This window comes from Acomys russatus, chromosome 24, assembly GCF_903995435.1.
Source record: "Acomys russatus chromosome 24, mAcoRus1.1, whole genome shotgun sequence".
NCBI lineage: Eukaryota > Metazoa > Chordata > Mammalia > Rodentia > Muridae > Acomys > Acomys russatus.
The window spans coordinates 57,824,294-57,841,877 of record NC_067160.1 but is presented as its reverse complement, the minus strand read 5'-3'; the positions used below and the strand labels follow the sequence as shown (position 1 = coordinate 57,841,877).

General features: G+C 51.9%; 2 protein-coding genes across 2 annotated transcripts; both read right to left on the bottom strand.

Moving 5' to 3' along the window:
- Positions 1 to 8,312: 8,312 nt before the first annotated feature.
- On the bottom strand, positions 8,313 to 10,495 carry LOC127207022 (epididymal-specific lipocalin-5-like). Its single transcript, XM_051166312.1, has 5 exons — positions 10,371 to 10,495; positions 10,018 to 10,154; positions 9,147 to 9,226; positions 8,575 to 8,679; positions 8,313 to 8,422 (listed from the first exon to the last, which is right to left on the bottom strand). The coding sequence occupies exons 1-5, from the start codon at positions 10,464 to 10,466 to the stop codon at positions 8,313 to 8,315; spliced, it is 528 nt and encodes a 175-aa protein (XP_051022269.1). The 5' UTR covers positions 10,467 to 10,495.
- A 3,769-nt stretch (positions 10,496 to 14,264) lies between these two features.
- On the bottom strand, positions 14,265 to 16,611 carry LOC127207021 (epididymal-specific lipocalin-8-like). The gene is made up of 5 exons (XM_051166311.1): positions 16,506 to 16,611; positions 15,565 to 15,695; positions 15,036 to 15,106; positions 14,629 to 14,733; positions 14,265 to 14,539 (listed from the first exon to the last, which is right to left on the bottom strand). The coding sequence occupies exons 1-5, from the start codon at positions 16,596 to 16,598 to the stop codon at positions 14,265 to 14,267; spliced, it is 675 nt and encodes a 224-aa protein (XP_051022268.1). The 5' UTR covers positions 16,599 to 16,611.
- Between the last annotated feature and the right edge of the window lie 973 nt (positions 16,612 to 17,584).

Here is a 17,584-nt window from a genome sequence, read left to right as displayed (position 1 = left end):
CTCCTGCCTCCAGGTTCCAGACCTGCTTGAGCTCTGACCCTGACTTCCTCCTATGAAGGACTGTGATCTGGAAGTGTAGGCCAAATTAACCCTTTCCTCCCCAACTTGCTTTCTTTGGGCATGGGTTTTGCAGCAATAGAAGCCCTAAGACATCCATTTTTTCCTGTAAATATCCCCAATAAAACTCATTGGTTCACCAAGCTGGACTTTGATGTATCTGTGCTTTGAACTGCGGTGGTTTCCTATCTAGGGTGAGTAGACATGTGTGTAAACTAAGAGGGTTGTTCCTCTGTGGGCTAACCTGGGCCTTCCACCTGTTGACTGCGTGCAGACAGCTCAGCAGAAGGTTCACCCCCTCAAGGGTGTGCTTTCAGAGTCAACTCTCTGTAAATTCTACAGTAAGTTGCTCGCCCAGGTTCCTTTTTGCTGTGGAAGTGAAGAATTAGTGCAGCTGTGGTTTTTATTTTATTTTATTTTATTTTTTGGTTTGGTTTTTCGAGACAGGGTTTCTCTATCTTGGCTGTCCTGGACTCACTTTGTAGACCAGGCTGGCCTTGAACTCACATCACTCTGCCTGCCTCTGCCTCTCAAATGCTGGGATTAAATGCATGTACCACCACACTTGGTTACCAGCTGCATTTTATTTGTTTATTTATTTATTATGTATACAGTGTTCTGCCTGCATGTACCCTTGCAGGCCAGAAGAGGGCATCAGATCACATTATAGATGGTCGTGAGCCACCATGTGGTTGCTGGGAATTGAACTCAGGACCTCTGGAAGAGCAGTCAGTGCTCCTAACCTCTGAGCCATCTCTCCAGCCCCCTCCCACTTCCACCCCTAGCTCCTCCCCACACACACACACCTGGGCCTGCAAGCCAGGTGCTGCTGGCCTGTTGGGTCTCCTGTCTGTGTGATCTGTTAAAGGACTCCCTCTTGGAAGGCAAAAAAGAAAGAAAGAAGAAAGGCTGAAGAAGCTATGGAGGCAAGCCACTAAGTAGTGCTCCTGCCCCAGGCTCCTGCCTTGACTTCCTGCTCTGACTTCTCTCAGGGATAGGGTGTGGCCTGACGTTTATACACCTAATAAACCCTTTTTCTCCCCAAACCAAAGTCATGGTGATTTATCACAGGAAAGAAATCATAACTAAGCTGGGTGTGGTGGCGCATGCCTTTAATCCCAGCACTCGGGAGGCGGAGGCAGGTGGATCTCTGTGAGTTCAAGGCCAGCCTGGTCTACAAAGCGAGTCTAGGACAGCCAAGGCCACACAGAGAAACCCTGTCTCGAAAAAACAAAAACAAGAAAACAACCATAACTAAGACAAGTATTAAAGAAAACAGGGGGCTAGAGAGATTGCTCAGTGGTTAAGAACACTAACTGCGCTTTCAGAGGACCCAGCTTCCATTCCCAGCCCCCACATCTGGCAGCTCCCAAGTCCTTTTAACTCCAGTTTCAGGGGATCTGACACGTTCTGGCTTCTGTGGATGCCTGCCTACACAAACTCATGCAGCCACACGCACATGCACAAATAAAGACAAATAACGTCTTTAAAAAATAAAGTAAAGGCCGGGCGTGGTGGCACACGCCTTTAATCCCAGCACTCAGGAGGCAGAGGCAGGTGGATCGCTGTGAGTTTGAGGCCAGCCTGGTCTACAAAGTGAGTCCAGGACAGCCAAGGCCACACAGAGAAACCCTGTCTCAAAAAAAACCCCAATAAATAAATAAATAAATAAATAAATAAATAAATAAATAAAAGGGAAATCTCACAGGGTCTCCAAGTAAAATGAACAAATTAGTCTCAAGAGTGAGAGACAGAGTCCTGCGCTGGTGGTACACGCCTTTAATCCCAGCACTCAGGAGGCAGGAGCAGGTGGATCTCTGTGAGTTCGAAGCCAGCCTGGTTTAGAGAGTGATTCCAAGATAGCCAGGGCTACACAGAGAAACCCTGTCTTGAAAAACTAAAAAAAAGAAAAGCAAACAAAAAGTGATAGACACAAGTATAAAAGAGGTCAGCAAGCCAGTGGGCTGCAGAGATGCAGGAACAGATTGCATTTACAAGGGGTGAAGGTTGTTGTTAGTGGTGGTGGTGATGATGGTGACGGTGACGGTGGTGGTGGTGTCTTGAGACAAGGTCTCCCTGACTTAAAACTCCAGATCTTGCTGCCTCAGCCTCTCGAGTGCTAGGATACAGACATGTGCCACCACTCCCGGCTCAGTTCAGGACATGTTTTAGAGGGTCCAAATCTTATCTTTAACAGGGAGAAGATTTGTACGGGCCTCAGATGTTCTTAACTTTAGGATTGGAGTTTGTGTCAAACTTAACTCCCATTCCAACAGTGTTATCTAGTCACAAGACTGCTGGGTCAGACGCAGAAGTTAATAGCAAATGACTATTAAAAGGAACAAGATAGCCTGAGATTATTGTGCGTGTGTGTGTGTGTGTGTGTGTGTGTGCGCGTGTGTGTGTGTGTGCGCGTGTGTGTGTGATATACATGTGGAGGTTAGAAGTTAGTTTTCCAGAGTTGGTTCCCTCCTGAAGGGACTCTGGCCAGCTGAGCGTGGCAAGCATGGCTCTGGCAGGTCTTGTCCTTCACCTGTTCCCTCAGCTTGCTAAAACCATTAGATTACAAGCCTAAGGCTAGCGCCACTAAGGTCCGTTCCCTTATTTGGCCACTTCCTCCTCCTGAGGCTGATTGCCAAGGTCCAGCTATCACGGTATTGAAGTCCAGCAATCAAAGCCCCCTGTGGTTGCTCTAATTAAAGCATGCCCAGTTAAAATGAAACACCTCATCCTAACAGCATGGTTCCCCCTGGATCTTTATAAACTGCTGTTTTGTCTATGGGTCACACCGTTTCCCTCTCTATGTAGTCAGTCCTTGCTGCTGCCCACCCCCACAAGCACCCCGCCCCCTCTCCCCTGTTTTCTTCCCATTCTCCCTTGCCGGACTTTACCTTCCTCTCCCCCGCCCCTTTGTCCCTCTGGGGCAAATCAATTCCCTTTGTGCTGAGAACTTGGCCTTGGGTGTCCTGAGCCAACACTGCTGCCTCCACCGGAAGTTCTGGGGTCAGATTCAGGTCACCAGACTTTTACAACAAGCAACTTTGCCCTCTGAGCCATCTTACTGGCCAAGTCTGCAAGTTCCTGAGCTGAGCTTTGACTTCTTAGAGATTTTCAGTTCACAAAGAACATTCTAGCATGTATTAATTGAACTAATGATATACTAGAGGTAAATTCTAATTTTACTATCTAAAGTATATTTTGTCTTCATTTTGAAGACTGTTTTCCCTAAAAATTGGAATCTAAACTGATGGCCTGTCTGTCTGTCTTTCTTATTTTCTTTCTTTTTTTTTTTTTTTAAGATTTATTCTGGCTGCATGTACACCTGCAGGCCAGAAAAGGGCACCAGATCTCACTATAGATGGTTGTGAACCACCATGTGGTTGCTGGGAATTGAACTCAGGACCTTGGGATGAGCAGACAGTGCTCTGAACCATCTCTCTTACTTTGAACCATGTAGAAATGTCCTTCTGTCCTGAATCGTGCTGCCTGTCATGGGAAGGAAGGCATCTGCATTCCTGTTTCCTGTGCGTTCTTGACTTTTAATATTGCCTCCAAGCCGGGCGTGGTGGCACACGCCTTTAATCCCAGCACTCGGGAGGCAGAGGCAGGCGGATCTCTGTGAGTTCGAGGCCAGCCTGTGAGTCCAGGATGGCCAAGGCTACACAGAGAAACCCTGTCTCGAAAAACCAAAAAATATATATATATTGCCTCCAAAGCATTGGCTTTGTTATGCAGAATGTGATATCCATGCATGGGATTTTTAAAAATGAGTTCGCTTCTTTATTTTATTCTGCTTTCTCTTCTCTCTCTCTCTCTCTCTCTCTCTCTCTCTCTCTCTCTCTCTCTCTCCCCCCCTCCCCCCTCTCCCTCCCTCCCTCCCTCCCTCTCTCTTTCACTTTTTCCAGACAGGGTTTCTCTGTGTAAGTCTTATCTGTCCCAGACCAGGCTGGCCGTGAATTCACATAGATCTGCCTGTGTCTGGCTCCCTGAGTGCTGGCTGCAATTTTGGGACTCTAAGTTGATGTTTTTAAGTTTAGGAATAATTTGATATTTTATAACTTTATAAAATATTTTTACACTCTTATCTATATAAAATTTATATCCTAAACTTTAGGATACTGTGGCTAACTTTGTCAACATAAGTAGATTAATATGTGCCTTTGGCCTGGGTGAGGCACCCCTTTGGGTGTGTCTCTGAGGGTGTTAACTAAAGAGGAATGACCTACCTTAGATGTAGGTCATGGGGCTGCAGAGATGGCTCAGAGGTTAAGAGCCCTGGCTGCTCTTCCAAAGGTCCTGAGTTCAATTCCCAGCAATCACATGGTGGCTCACAACCATCTATAATGAGATCTGTTGCCCTCTTCTGGCCTGCAGGTGTACATGCAAGGGGAAAAAAAAGATTTGAGGAGTCTCACTGCATGCCTTCCCTTGTTTGATGCAGGGCCCTCATAAACAGGGAGTTGCTTTTCTTCAGGAATTTGGTCACAGTGAGAAAAGTAACTAATATAGACACTGTTGATTCAAATATGTTTCTACCTGTTTCTTGCTCTTCTATTTCTTTGGCCGCTTTGCTAGTGTGCGTGCATGGAGAGGCCAGAGGCTGGCATCAGGGGTGGGGGGTGTCCCTCATTACACCTGGAGCTCAACAATGTGTCTAAAGAGCTTGGCCAGCTCTTGCCCAGGGGACCACAGACATAACCTCAGTCCTCTCTCCTCTCGTCTCAGACTGGGACATTGAATTTGTTTGTGCAATCTGATGCTAAGTCCTCCAATGACCTTTCAGCTCTGAGGTTTCCCTTTACTCTGTTTATTTGTTTGTTTGTTTGTTTGTTTCCAAGACAGGGTTTCCCTGTGTAGCCCTGGCTGTCCTGGACTCTCTTGTAGACCAGGCTGGCCCCAACTCAGAGATGTGCCTGCTGGGATTACAGGCATGTGCCACCACACCCGGCCACACCCCTCTCTTTAACTCTTGTTACAGTCTGCTTTGTGCTGATTTCTCTATCTGCTTATTGGTTTCTTTATTTATTTAAACATTCATGAATCCTTTCTTTTTCCCCGTGCTAATCATTTTTTTTTTTCTCCCAGAAATCCTGTGTGTAACTTTCTAGTAACTTTCCTATGAAGCCTGGTTACTAATAAACTAGGAGAGATGGCTCCATGGTTAAAAGCATTGGTTTTTCTTCCAAAGGACCCAGGTTCAAGCCCAAGAATGCACACTGCAGCTCACAACCACCTATCGCTCCACTTCCAGGGACCCAACCCCCTCTTCTTGGCACTGAGTGCATGTGGTGTCCAGACATACACGCAGGCAAAGCACCCACGCACATAAACATAAGCCCTGCATTCTGTGCCCTCTGCAAGGTGAACTTTGTTAGGGCCCGGAATGTATGCTTCTGGTAAGTGAGGCACCAGCGGAACCAATCACTGTGGCTCTCTGCAAGGGGAGCCTGACCACACAAAGCACCCCGTCCCCCACTTCCATGTCCATGAGCCAGGACGAGAGTCCTTATCTAAAAGTGGACTTCCTTGTGTTTGCCTATGAGGGTGTGTGCAGTTGTGTGTGTCCATTCATGTGGAGGCCAAAGAGCAACACTAGGCATCTCCCTCACTCACACTCTGCCTCGTGTTTTTGATTCGGGGCCTGTAACTGAACCGGAAGCCCAACAACTTGACTACACAGTTTGGCCGGCAAGCCCCAGGGACCCTTCTGCATCCCCCTCCTCGGCGCTGGCATCACAGGTACCTACCACAGTGCCTGGTACTGTTACATGGTTATATGGAATGGAATTCAGATTGGACCGTTTGCACGGTAAGCGCTTCACTGACTGCGCCACGTCCCCCAGCCCTGATAATGAGCTCGCTGGCCCATGACTGTGGACTCCAGCCCCGTGGAATGATAGACTGTGGCTGGGGGCCACTCTGGTGCATCTGTTATGGGTCATAGCAGGCTAAACCTAGCAGGAAGTCCAGTCAGGGCCTAAGTTCCTGGGCTTTGGTGTGGGACCAGAAGATCTGAGGGAAATCACGATGCCTCCAAGTACCCTTAGCACTTCAGAGCTTCACCTCCAAATGCCTTCCCTGAGTTTTCTGTCCCTGGCACTTGGCTCAGGGTTGAGGAGTGTACTGGTTTCCTTCTGTGGGCCTCTCTGGATACCTGGGGAGTCGACAACATCTCTGCACTCTAGCGGGGCTGGCTTTCCATACTCCACAGCACTGTCCCACCCCAGGTACCACTTTTCTGCTTCTGCCTTGGGATGCTGCTCTTGGGAGATTCCAGTTACCTTATTCTGCAAACAGAAACCCATCTGCACAGGGGCGTGGGGGGGTGGGCCTGGTGCTCAGATCACCCCCACATCCCTGTCCTTTCTGGCCCCTCGCTGCAGTGGCAGTGAAAGAGGCGGGGCAAGCAGACAGCGGTGGCTTTAGACACAGCTGGGCAGAAGACACGGGGCCAGATAGGAGGGAGGGAGTCGGGAAGCAGAGACCAGGGGTGTCCAGGAAGGCCTTGGAAACAATAGATGGGGATTTGAACTCTACACGGTAGGGAGCCTTAGGAAAATATAGGAAGTATTCCCCTTCCATTTGAGAGACCGACTGAATCCATAAGAGGAGGCCTGCTCGGCTCTGCTCCTGGCCTGCTAGGGCTCCTTCCAGATCATAAGAGAACAAGAGACCTGCGGAGTGAGGGTGGGGCTGTGGGCCTGAGTCAGCCCATCCGTCAGCAGAGCCTCATCCAGGTGTGTGCGGTGTGTCCATTACAGCGTATTCACAGATGCGATGTGTTCACATTCACACGGGTCACTGTGGTGACGCACATGTATATTCACAGACAGATGCGACGTGTTCACATTCACACGGGTCACTGCGGACAGTGACGCACATGTGCATCCCTGCCACCCACCGGTCGTTGCTCACTACCCTCAGGAAAGACGCTAGGCAACATGTGGCAGCAAGGTTTATTTGGCACAGGTGCCAGGGACCCCTTGGGGAGCAGCTGGAGAGGCCGGGTAGGCAGAGCTGTTGCTTCCGCCTCGGATGGGTGCCTGCAAGCAGAACAGCAGAGCTCAGAGCCACGTGTGGCCTCCAGGGCCCCTGAGGCATTCACTGGTCAGGCTCACAGGCTAGAGTCCTGTGACAAAGCACTGGTTCCCTGAGCCTTAATTTCTCTATCGGTGAGTCATACTGCCAATATCTAGGAAACAGGTTGTGGTTATGTGAGGTCATGCTGGCGGTGGATGAGCACAGCACTGGATGTAGGGAAGCCTAAGACTTCCAATAGGGTTTATATCTCCTCTTGACCCACCCCCACCTCCCTTCCCTGCCATCACTGGAACAGATAGAGTCAACCAGTAGTCCTGAGCATCTGTACTGGGCAGAGCAGTGGGGACAAGGGGCCTACCACCCAGCTCCATCCCAACACACACACACACACACACACACACACACACACACACACACACACACACACACACACATCTATCCACCCATTTCCCTCCTAGGACTTGGCCAGACAGCTTGGTCTCACATTGCAGACTACATCCCTTCCCAGACCACAAAACGGAAGCCTCTCTGGAAGTGTCAAGCAATGCGGCCGGGTGTCCTGATCAGAGGAGGGGGTGTCCACGCCACCGGGGCCAGGATCTAGTGTCAGAACCCCGAGGGAGTGGGTTGCGGTGTAGAACGGAGGACGTGAGCTCACCTTCCTCAGGAGGACTTTGCTTCAACCGCCTGGAGGACAGGGCAGCATGAGATGGAGGCAGGAGAGCATCAGACCCCACCATGGAGCCCTCACCCCAGTAGCTGTGCCCAGAGGAGAGCTAGCCTAGGGAGGATAACTGAGTCTGCTTGATCCTCCCGGCAGCCCGTGCTCCAGAACTTGGAACTTGAGTCTGCCTGCTCCATCAGTGTAATCCGACACCCTACCCAGTTTGCCCGCAGATACCAGACCAGTGTACTCTGCACCCTTCCCGAAATGATGGAGCGAACGTAGGAGCCCCCCACCGACCCCACCACCCACCCCTACCCCACCTCCACCCCCATCCCCTCACCCCCCACCCCTACCCAACCCCCACCCCCTCACCCCTGCAAACCCCCACCCCCATGCCCAGCACAGTCCCAGCTTAGTTCGGGGACTCACTGATTGCAACCTCTTCACGCAGGTTACTGTGGACAAAAGCCGGGTGATTAATCCAAGGAAGAGAGAGGGCAGGCCCAGGTCTCTGCCCACCTCTGGGGGTCTCTGACCCCAGTGAGGCCTACTCACAGTCACGCTTGAGAACGTTTATGTCTCTTGCCGAAAACCCATGCTCCAAGGCTTTCTTCTGGAACTTGCTCAGGGCTTCATCGGTGTGGTCTAAGCTCCTGCCTGCAGGTGACTGTGGGTCTAGCACCACAGACATTTTCCCCTCCCCAGTGTAGCCCTGGATTCTCTCCTATCCCCTGCCCCAGGTAATGAAAGCAGGCATAGGAGGGGCGGCGCCCACCCCACCTCCACAAATGAGACCAGGCTGGACTTACTGTACAGGTTCATGGCCCGCTGGACTTCGCCAGCCACCGGAAAAGTAATGTCCATGATGGCGTAGGTCTTGTAGTCAGTGTCCACAACGACAACTTCTTTGTTTCCTGGGAATGGAACAGAAGTCTAAGCACCCTCTCACCTGCCTGGCAGGCCTCTCGGTTCCCAGCTGTGCATCTGCCTGCCACATAGGCACATATAAGCATGTGCCCACAACACTGGGACAGCCTGGAATGGGCCTTGAGAGTCTGAGGGACTCTCTGAAAGGAGGGCAGTGATCCCCACAGACCCAGATAAATGACTGCTGAGTCACACTTGGGATGTTAGAGAGGACGCTGCCAAAGCCCTGGCAGAGGCAGAGGATGACAGTGGCTACAGGGACAGCCACTCAGGTTCCTGACATCTGGGCATGGCAGCCTTGCACTGAGAGCTACAGTCAGGATACACCAAACCACACCCCCCAGTGAAGCAGGGCCCTCAGCCACATGGAACAGTGGTAGGTACTCAATGAGAGTAAACGAAAGTGCCCCCAGATACGCTACCATACCCACCAAACTTGGGACAGCGTCCTTGCCTGATATTCTGGTGACCTTGAACTTCCCTGGATGGTCTGCCTGAGCAGCCCCAACCTTCTCCAGCACACAGTGGTCCTCACTACAAAAGACAAGTGAGGCAAGCCAGCCGGGAATCCCAACACGGGGAGGTGAGGGCTACTGAGCCGAAACGATTGCCATTTGAAGCCAAGGTGGGCTATATACCAGACAGAGAACCCAGGACACACCGTACAGGGAGAGGAATCACACCCGAGGTTACATTCAGAGAAACATGGTTCCGTACATCTGAGCACACACTACATGCATGGCTGAAAGAGACCCATCTCTGAGGAGACACATACATAACTGAGGGCCACCCTGTGATGAAATGACACACTTTCAAGGGACACTCTGAGAAGAGGGACAAGCACGTGTCTTTGCAGGAGCAGTCTGGCTCTGCACAGCTGGCCAGTGGATACGCGTGAACCTTGATGCTGCTGGATTGAGTGCCAAGATGGAGAGATGACACAGGCCAGCCTTGCCTCACTTCTCCTCAGGCCTGTCAGTCTGTCAGTCAGAAGTTGGCATGTCCCACGACCCTAGAGCTAGGAAATTGGACCTTAAAACTGCTTTGTCAGTTACTTGCTTTGCTCAGAGTCCAGGGTGGCGGTCTGGAGGTCAGACTCCTGACAGGATCATAGAGTTGTAAGTCAAAACTGTCTTGGTAGACAATGGGACACCCAGGATGCCAAAGACATCCGGTCTCATCTGAAATAGTCGCCTCCTCATGCCCTTCTCTATAGCTGGGGCTGAGGCACAGGCATGGGGCAGACATATCTCTAGAGAAAGCAGAGAGCACTGTACAGGCTACCCCAGCTTTCCTCTACGGCTGTAGACAAGGCCTTAACTCACTTGTAGTAGGTGGTGGTCAGAGCTAGAAGGTTCTCTTCCATGTTGACAACCATGGCGCCCATCTTCACCTCCTTGGGTGCCGAGTCATAGGCAGTAATCTTGGAGGCAAAGGCAATTTCATACCAGAAGCCTAAAAACTGGAGGATGAGGACAGAGAAGGAATGGCCATCATCCGGGATCTGGGACCCCCCCGAGAGTCATTCTGTGTCCCCCTCCCTTCCAAGGGAATGTAACCGCCTGGAGAGTTCAGGAGTAAAGGGTACCCCTCATGGTAGAGTCTTGAAGGCCGAGTCTGGGCAGGGCCCAACCCCCACGGGAAAGCACTGAGCTTGGCTCACTGTGGCCGTGTCTACCTTGTTTAAGTCAAAGCTCTTCAGCCCTGCCTCCTGGGTGCCAGCTGCCAGCCCCACACACAGACCCAGCAGGGTGAAAAACATGATGCTCTCCATAGGCCTAGCAGTTGGGCACTTGGGTTCAGTTCCCCAACCACAGGAAGCCACAGCCTTTGGGTCAGACCCCACTGAGCTTTATATCCTTTCCCGTGGGTGCCTGGACTAGGCATGGAAGTTTCTGGTTAACTGGCTTGGAAGCACACCATAAACCAGCCAGGTGGCTCACCCACCTACTGGATGGCAGGGCCTCAGGAAACCATCTCGAGGAGACACAGATCTTGCCTCTGGGTGTCCACTCATGTATGCCTCTGCCCACTCAACGACTGAATTGAGTCTTTTCAGATGTGTGTGGGTGGCAGGCTCCACCAAGGCCCCTTGGCAGGCTCTGGTCATAGATACAGAGCAGCTGAAGACCTGTTACGGGCACAACTCCTCCAGCTGTAGCAGGTGACCCAAGTATCAGAGGCCCGGAGATGGCGGGGGCAGGACTGCGGACACTGGAGCCATGCATGCTTGAATCTGTGTGGCTTTATGCTCAATGGGCTGAGACTGTTAAGGAGTGGGCTAGAACACCGTGACCCCTCCAGCGCTATGACTGTCTTACTGAGTGCTTTGAAGAAGTCACGGTAGTCGAACAGCCAACATGCCTGGGCTGAAGTCAGCACTGCTACCCTGGCATTATCTTTACACGTAAATTTGTCTTTATGGACAGAGACCATGATCTCCAGCCTCCAGGTGATGTGCTGGGTACAGAGGGCCGGGCCACCTGTGCAGGCTCCACAGCAGCAAAGAGACAGCCCCTTGCAACATCACCACCTAGGGATATCCCAGACCCTGACCCTGCAGGGCACAGACAACGGTAGAGGAATATTGCCAACTACAGCCAGTGCTCAAATGATAAGGAGTGAGAGAAAGGGGACAGGGAGAAGGCAGGGAAAACAGTTAATAAATATAAAAACGGGGCCTGGAGAGATGGCTCAGCTGTTAAAAGCACTGACTGCTCTTCCAGAGGTCCTGAATTCACTGCCCAGCAACCACATGGTGACTCACAACCATCTGTAATGTGATCTGATGCCCTTTTCTGGCCTGCAGGTGTACATGTAGGCAGAGCACTGTATACATAAATAAATAAATAAATAAATAAATAAATAAATATTTTTTAAAAAGAAATATAAAAATGGGTGGGTGTGGTGGCACACGCTTTTAATCCCAGTACTCGGGACACAGAGGCAGAGGGATCACTGTGAGTTCAAGGCCAGCCTGGTCTACAAAGTGAGTCCAGGACAGCCAAGGCTACACAGAGAAACCCTGTCTCATAAAACAAACAAACAAACAAAACCAAAAACAAAAAAAAAAGAAAGAAAGAAAGAAAGAAAAATAAATATAAAAATGATGCAGGGCTCAGACCCAGGCAGGAAGGGACCGCTAATGCACACAGAGCACTGGTCAGTTGGATTTTCTGGTGGCCCAGTACACCGTCTTTTCTTCTGACAAAAAACACAAGCCAGTTTCCCAGCATCTCTCTCTTAAAGTTTGCTTTCTTTCTTTCTTTTTTTTTTTTTAAGATTTATTTATTAAGTAGAGTGTTTTGCCTGCATGTACACCTGCACACCACAAGAGGGCACCAGATCTCATAGATGGTTGTGAGCCATCCTGTGGTTGCTGGGAATTGAACTCAGGACCTTTGGGAGAACAGGCTGTGTTCTTAACCTCTGAGCCATCTCTCCAGCACCACCACCTCTGCTCCCCCCCCACACCTCCGACCCCAGCATATCTCTTGAAAATCAGTCCCTAGCCATTCTGAGAGAGTCCAGATAAAGTCAGGCAACCACTGCGGCTATGCCTGAGCCCCTTCTCATCTCAGCCAGGTTTCCAATCTTCCTTGACTCCTCCAACCTCAAAAGAGTGTTGGGTCTGCTCAGAGCTGAGCTGTCGTGAAGACGTAAAAATCTCGTGCCAGAATTTGAGATCACCGAAGGCCAATGAAATAAGCTTGGGGAACCCCTAGCGGCAGGAGTTTGGGTGGGGCTGCACACTCACCGGTAAGGAGCTGGATTCTTAGACAATCTCTGCTCAAAGGAATGTTCAGGAGAAATGGAAAGCTTTTTTTTCTGTCTTTTTCTGTTCTTTGGCTTTTGTTTGTTTGTTTTGTCTTGTCTTTTTTCGAGATGTGTAGCCTTGGCTGTCCTGGACCCAGTTTGTAGACCAGTCTGGCCTCAAACTCATGTCGATCCACCTGCCTCTGCTTCCCCAGTGCTGAGATTAAAGGTGTGAGCCACCAATAAAGAAGCCCCTGAGGATCCTGCTAACTGCATGCCGCCACACCCATCCTCCAACAAGATACACACAGTGGCCACAGCAATACCGCTGCCATCTCCAGAGTGTAGCACCATCCTGGCCTCAGGGAAGGGGCCCTGGTACCGATTCTATTTTGTCTTTTGATTATCAGCTGCCCGCATGCGCCCAGTGGAGAACAGGCACCGCAGAGGGATGTGTCAAAAGAGAGGTACAGAGATAGGGAGCCAAGAAGGTGGATTAGGAGCCCTGCATTTCTGCATACCTTTACTGGAGGCTGTGCCTCCAGCATGGTCTTGATCTCGAGGAAGCCTCCCCACCGCCCCCTGCCCCCTGCCCCTCCCAACTTCCTCCTTCCCCCTCCCCTCCACCCCCCTATCCCCTCCCCGCTGCTCCTCCCTCCTGCCTCCTGCCCCTGGCCCTTGCGCCCTGCCCCATCCCCTGCCCCCTGCCCCTTGCTCCCTGCCCCTCCCCCCTGCCCCTGAAACAGGGTTTCTCTGTGCAGCTTTGGCTGTCCTGGGCTCACTTTGTAGACCAGGCTGGCCTCAGACTCACAGTGATCCACCTGCCTTTGCCTCTCAGAGTGCTGGGATTAAAGGCGTGGCCAGCAGAGGCAGGCTTTTAAAAAAAGCACCTCTCTGCTTCTCCACTACCCAGATGACCACAGAGCTCCAGATCTGCTCTCCTCTTTGTGTGTAGCCTCCTAGGGTGCTCATGAGCGGGATGGACAGGGTTACAGAATGACAAGGGGACCGTGGGGTCCACTGCCAGGGCAGCATGAGTTGGGCAGGGCAGGGCAGTGCAGGGCAGGGCGAAGCAGGACCCTGTCTAGTGAGAGTCCAGGACAGGCAGATGTGTATGAGGCACATTCACAAGCACTCATGGGAAATGCAGAGGACCTTTCTTGCCACCCCTCTCCCTGTCCCCAGGAAACATGCTGGGCGGCATTTGGCAGTGGGCTTTATTTGGAGCAAGTGCAGGAGATCCGAGTGCAGGAGCAGGAGAGGCCAGGTAGGTGGGGCTGCAGACACAGGCCTGGACAGAAGCTACTCAGAGCAGTCCCTGTAAGCAGAACAGCAGAGCTCAGGGCCACCTGTGTGGCTTTCAGGGACCCTGAGGCACTGGTCAAGTGTCACAAGCTAGGTTCCTGGTGCCCCAGATGCCTGGCTTTAGCAAAGCCCTGCTTCCCTGAGCCTTGGAGACTCTATCTGCAAACTGGGTCGTAAGGTCAACCTCTGGGGCTTGGGCTGTGACAGTGAGGTTGTTTAGGCTGTGGATTAGCATGGTGTTAGGACACACACCCCACTGGCAGGGCACAGAAGGGGAGAGCTGGCTCGGAACTCTGCACAGCTTTGCAGGACACAACAGGACAAACAAGGGACCTCTCTTCCCCAACCTAGTTCTATCACACACCCAAGGGCCCGGCCTGACAGCTTAGGGTCACATGGCAGACTGCTCTTTCCAAACTACAAACAGCTACATCTGAAGCCGCCAATCAGGGCTGTTGGCTGTCCTGACTGGAGGAGGGATGGGTGACCCCCGCCTTTCCAGGACCAGGATCTAGCTGCACCAGCAGGGCTTCATGAGGGCCAGGCTGCGATGTAGGCAAGGGTAGCAGGGGCTCACCTCCTTCAAGAGCTCAGCGCACCTCCCTGCAGGATGGGACAGCGTTGGCACAGTCAGGAGGGCTGCAGCCCCCATCCCCGGGGTCTGGTCCAGCATCCTCCCCCAGGGGCTGCGCTCACCATGCCGGGCCGGCATGTAGAGGCCTTGCTCTGCTGTCATTTCCCGGAACCTCCAGAAGGCTGGCTCATCCTCATTCTCAAGGCTCCGAGCTGTGGGCCACAGCAGGGTTAGGCTGGCAACCCAAGGGGGCAGCCTCAGGGCAGAGCCACCCCCACCCTCCACCCCAGGCTGAACTTACTGAAGTACTTGAGGACCTGGAAGGTCCTGCCCTGCCAGAGCAGGGACAACTTCAGGATGGCGTAATGCTCATAGTCCGTGTCCAGCACGCAGATCTCTCTGTGGCCTTTAGGAGCCAGGGAGGGTTAGGGAGCTTTGCTCAGACCTGAACACTCCAGGGGGCCGACCTTGAAGGCAGGATCTGCAGACTCTAACTGCCTTCTGCTTCTGTCTAGTGCTGGGACATGCCTGTGGCATCTGGGAAGACAACCTCTGAAGGTCAGCTCAGCACACGCCAGTAGAGATGAGGGGCCTGAGACCAGGGCTTAAGAATCCCACCAAGGATGGACAGGCGCAGAGAGCCTCAGGCAGAGGGAGCTGTCCAGGCTCAGGCACCTGCAACTTCAGCAACAAGGCAACAGCACTTACCAGGAAAAGTGAATTCCCCTACAGAGTCTCTTTGTGACCCCACTGATGTCTCTGTCACACAGCTTCCTGAGCTGAAAAGCAACACAGTGTGTGTTAGGAACCAGCCAGCCTGTATTCCACCTGCCGGGCACTTCTTGGGTGGTGCCTGACTTCAGAAAGGACGCGGTCAAGCTGGGGAGTGTGCTAGAGCGAGCCTAGGGGCCCATGGGGAAGGAGCCATGCATGGGGCAGGCGGTCCCAGCCTCTCACCTTCAGAGAGCCGGCCAGCTTCTACCACCTACACTTTCTTATAAAACAACAGGGCTTTTTCTAAAGCCCTTATTTCTATTTTGGCAGAGAGTTAGACCGTGGAGCCTGAGATCCAGCTTCCTCTGGGGTTGAAGGGCTGGCGCAGGTGGGCATGGAGAAGGCTAGTCCACAAACTGATGGTCCCACCACTCAAAGAGGTATAGCCTTGTCTGTGTTCCAACCGTGTATATGGCTGTCCCTTCCCAGCAGGCCACATCCCCATGTGTCGCAGGCCTCTCACCTGTTGTACACAGCCTTTACAGTGAGGCTCCTCCCACTGACTGTGAGGAACAAACCCTCTACCCTCTTTTGAGCCTTCAGCATCAGGTTTTGGTCAGAAGCCACAGCCACTTCCTTCCAGAATCCTGTGATCTAGAGAACAGAACTAGAGCTATCCCGGGCCCTGTGCAGCCAAGCCCAACTGGGTTTCCAGCTTCTGGCTAGAGAGGGCAGGAGTAGGTGGGCTCTGAGAGGCAATTGATAGTCACGAGACTGAAAAGCCACCTGTCCTCAGCCGCGTTTTCCTTCCCAGGGGAACTTTCAGGACACTAGACAGAAATATCCCTTCCAGAAGATGCTGACACAGGGCTTACTTCTGGTGTGTCAGGAGACCTTTCCAACACGTGTGGGGAGCAAGCACCCAGGCCTCCAGCCCGCACGCTGACCGACGCATGGTTCTACCAACCTCAACCTCCCTAGTGGCAGTGTTCCCAGAGTACAGGACATCAGCTGAGACTTGTAAAATCTGTGCCCCCCCCCCCAAAGCCTGACTCCTTTGAGTTTACAGTGTGAATCTGGCAGCCTCAGGAAGGATGTGGGGCAATAGAGGGAGAAATACTCTTACGGCTCCACGGTGCCCAGAGATAGGGTCATGGGACCCTTATGAACCAGGAAGCAGGAAGGGACCGGAAATCTGTAAATGGCCAAGGACCCAGAGGTGACAGGCCTGAGGACACCAGGTACTGCCTCGACACAGGTGGCACATGAGAGAACTCAGGCAAGGGAGAGATCCACAGAGCTCAGAGCTTTATCAGGGCCTCACGCTGCCTGCCTGCTATGTTGCAACCAACTGGGAGTTGGACGGAAGGGGACAGACTGACAATGGCCATGCGCTCTGTTCCCATCCTATCTGACTCCCCCTTAAGCCCCACTAGCGCCTCCAAGCCAAGAAGAAAGAGGCACCTTCTCTGGGACCAGCTCCACCGCTGTAGACTCTGCCTGCAGCAGGAGCGCCAGGAAGAGGCCACAGGTGATGCTGGGCAGCCTGGCTTCCATCTCAGGGCCTGGCTTGCAGCTTCTGCTTATGGGGAGCGCGGCCTTATATGTGGAGAGCTTGTGAGCATTGCGCAACCACCCGGAGACTGCCCTTGGGCACAGCTGGCTGCCAGCTGCTCAGAGACCCAATGTCTGCCCAAATGCTATCAGCCCACACGCAGAGAGGGATGGAGCAAGCTAAGATGGGGGTCAAGCTGCCCCCCCAAGTGTGTGGACAGTAATGGACCACGCAGTGGACTTGCTTTGTGTGGCAACCTGGGCAAGCCTTCTCATCTCAGTTTCTCCATTTGTAATAATACATTTTAAAACAATCACAAGATATTGAAGTGGGCATGGAGGCCTGGGTCACCTCCCAGGGAACCTCACTTCCTGCAACATTCCACACTCTCAGGACTACACTCCGCTCTATGATCCCTCGTCCGAGAAGTCCTGGAGAGTGACACAACTTCAGCATGAACATGTGCGTGTTATGTTTGTATGTGACATTGGAGCTGGTATGTATGTTTGTATGTAGTATTTGCGTGTGATATGTATGTATGTTTGTGTATGGTCTTCGTGTATGTGTGGTATTTGTGTGTGTGTGTGTGTGTATGTGACATTCATGTTTGTATGTTGTATTTGTGTATGTGTGTGTCTTGTATGTGGTATGTATGGGATAGATGCGGTATTTGTGGGAATGGTGGCATATGGTATTTTGGGGGGTTGGCATGTAAGTTTGTATATGGTGTGTGTGTGTGTGTGTGGCATGCATGTATGCTTGTATATGGTATTTCTGTGTGTTATATATGCATATTTATATGTGGATTTGTGTGTGTGTGTGGTTACTATGTGGTATTTGTGTACATATGTGGTGTGTACATTTGTATGTTGTATTTGTGTGTATGTGTGTATGGTTTGTGTGTGGTATTTGTGTGTATGGTATGTATGTTTATATGTGGAATGTGTGTGGGTATGAGTGTAGGGGGTGTCTGTGTCTTTGTTCTTGT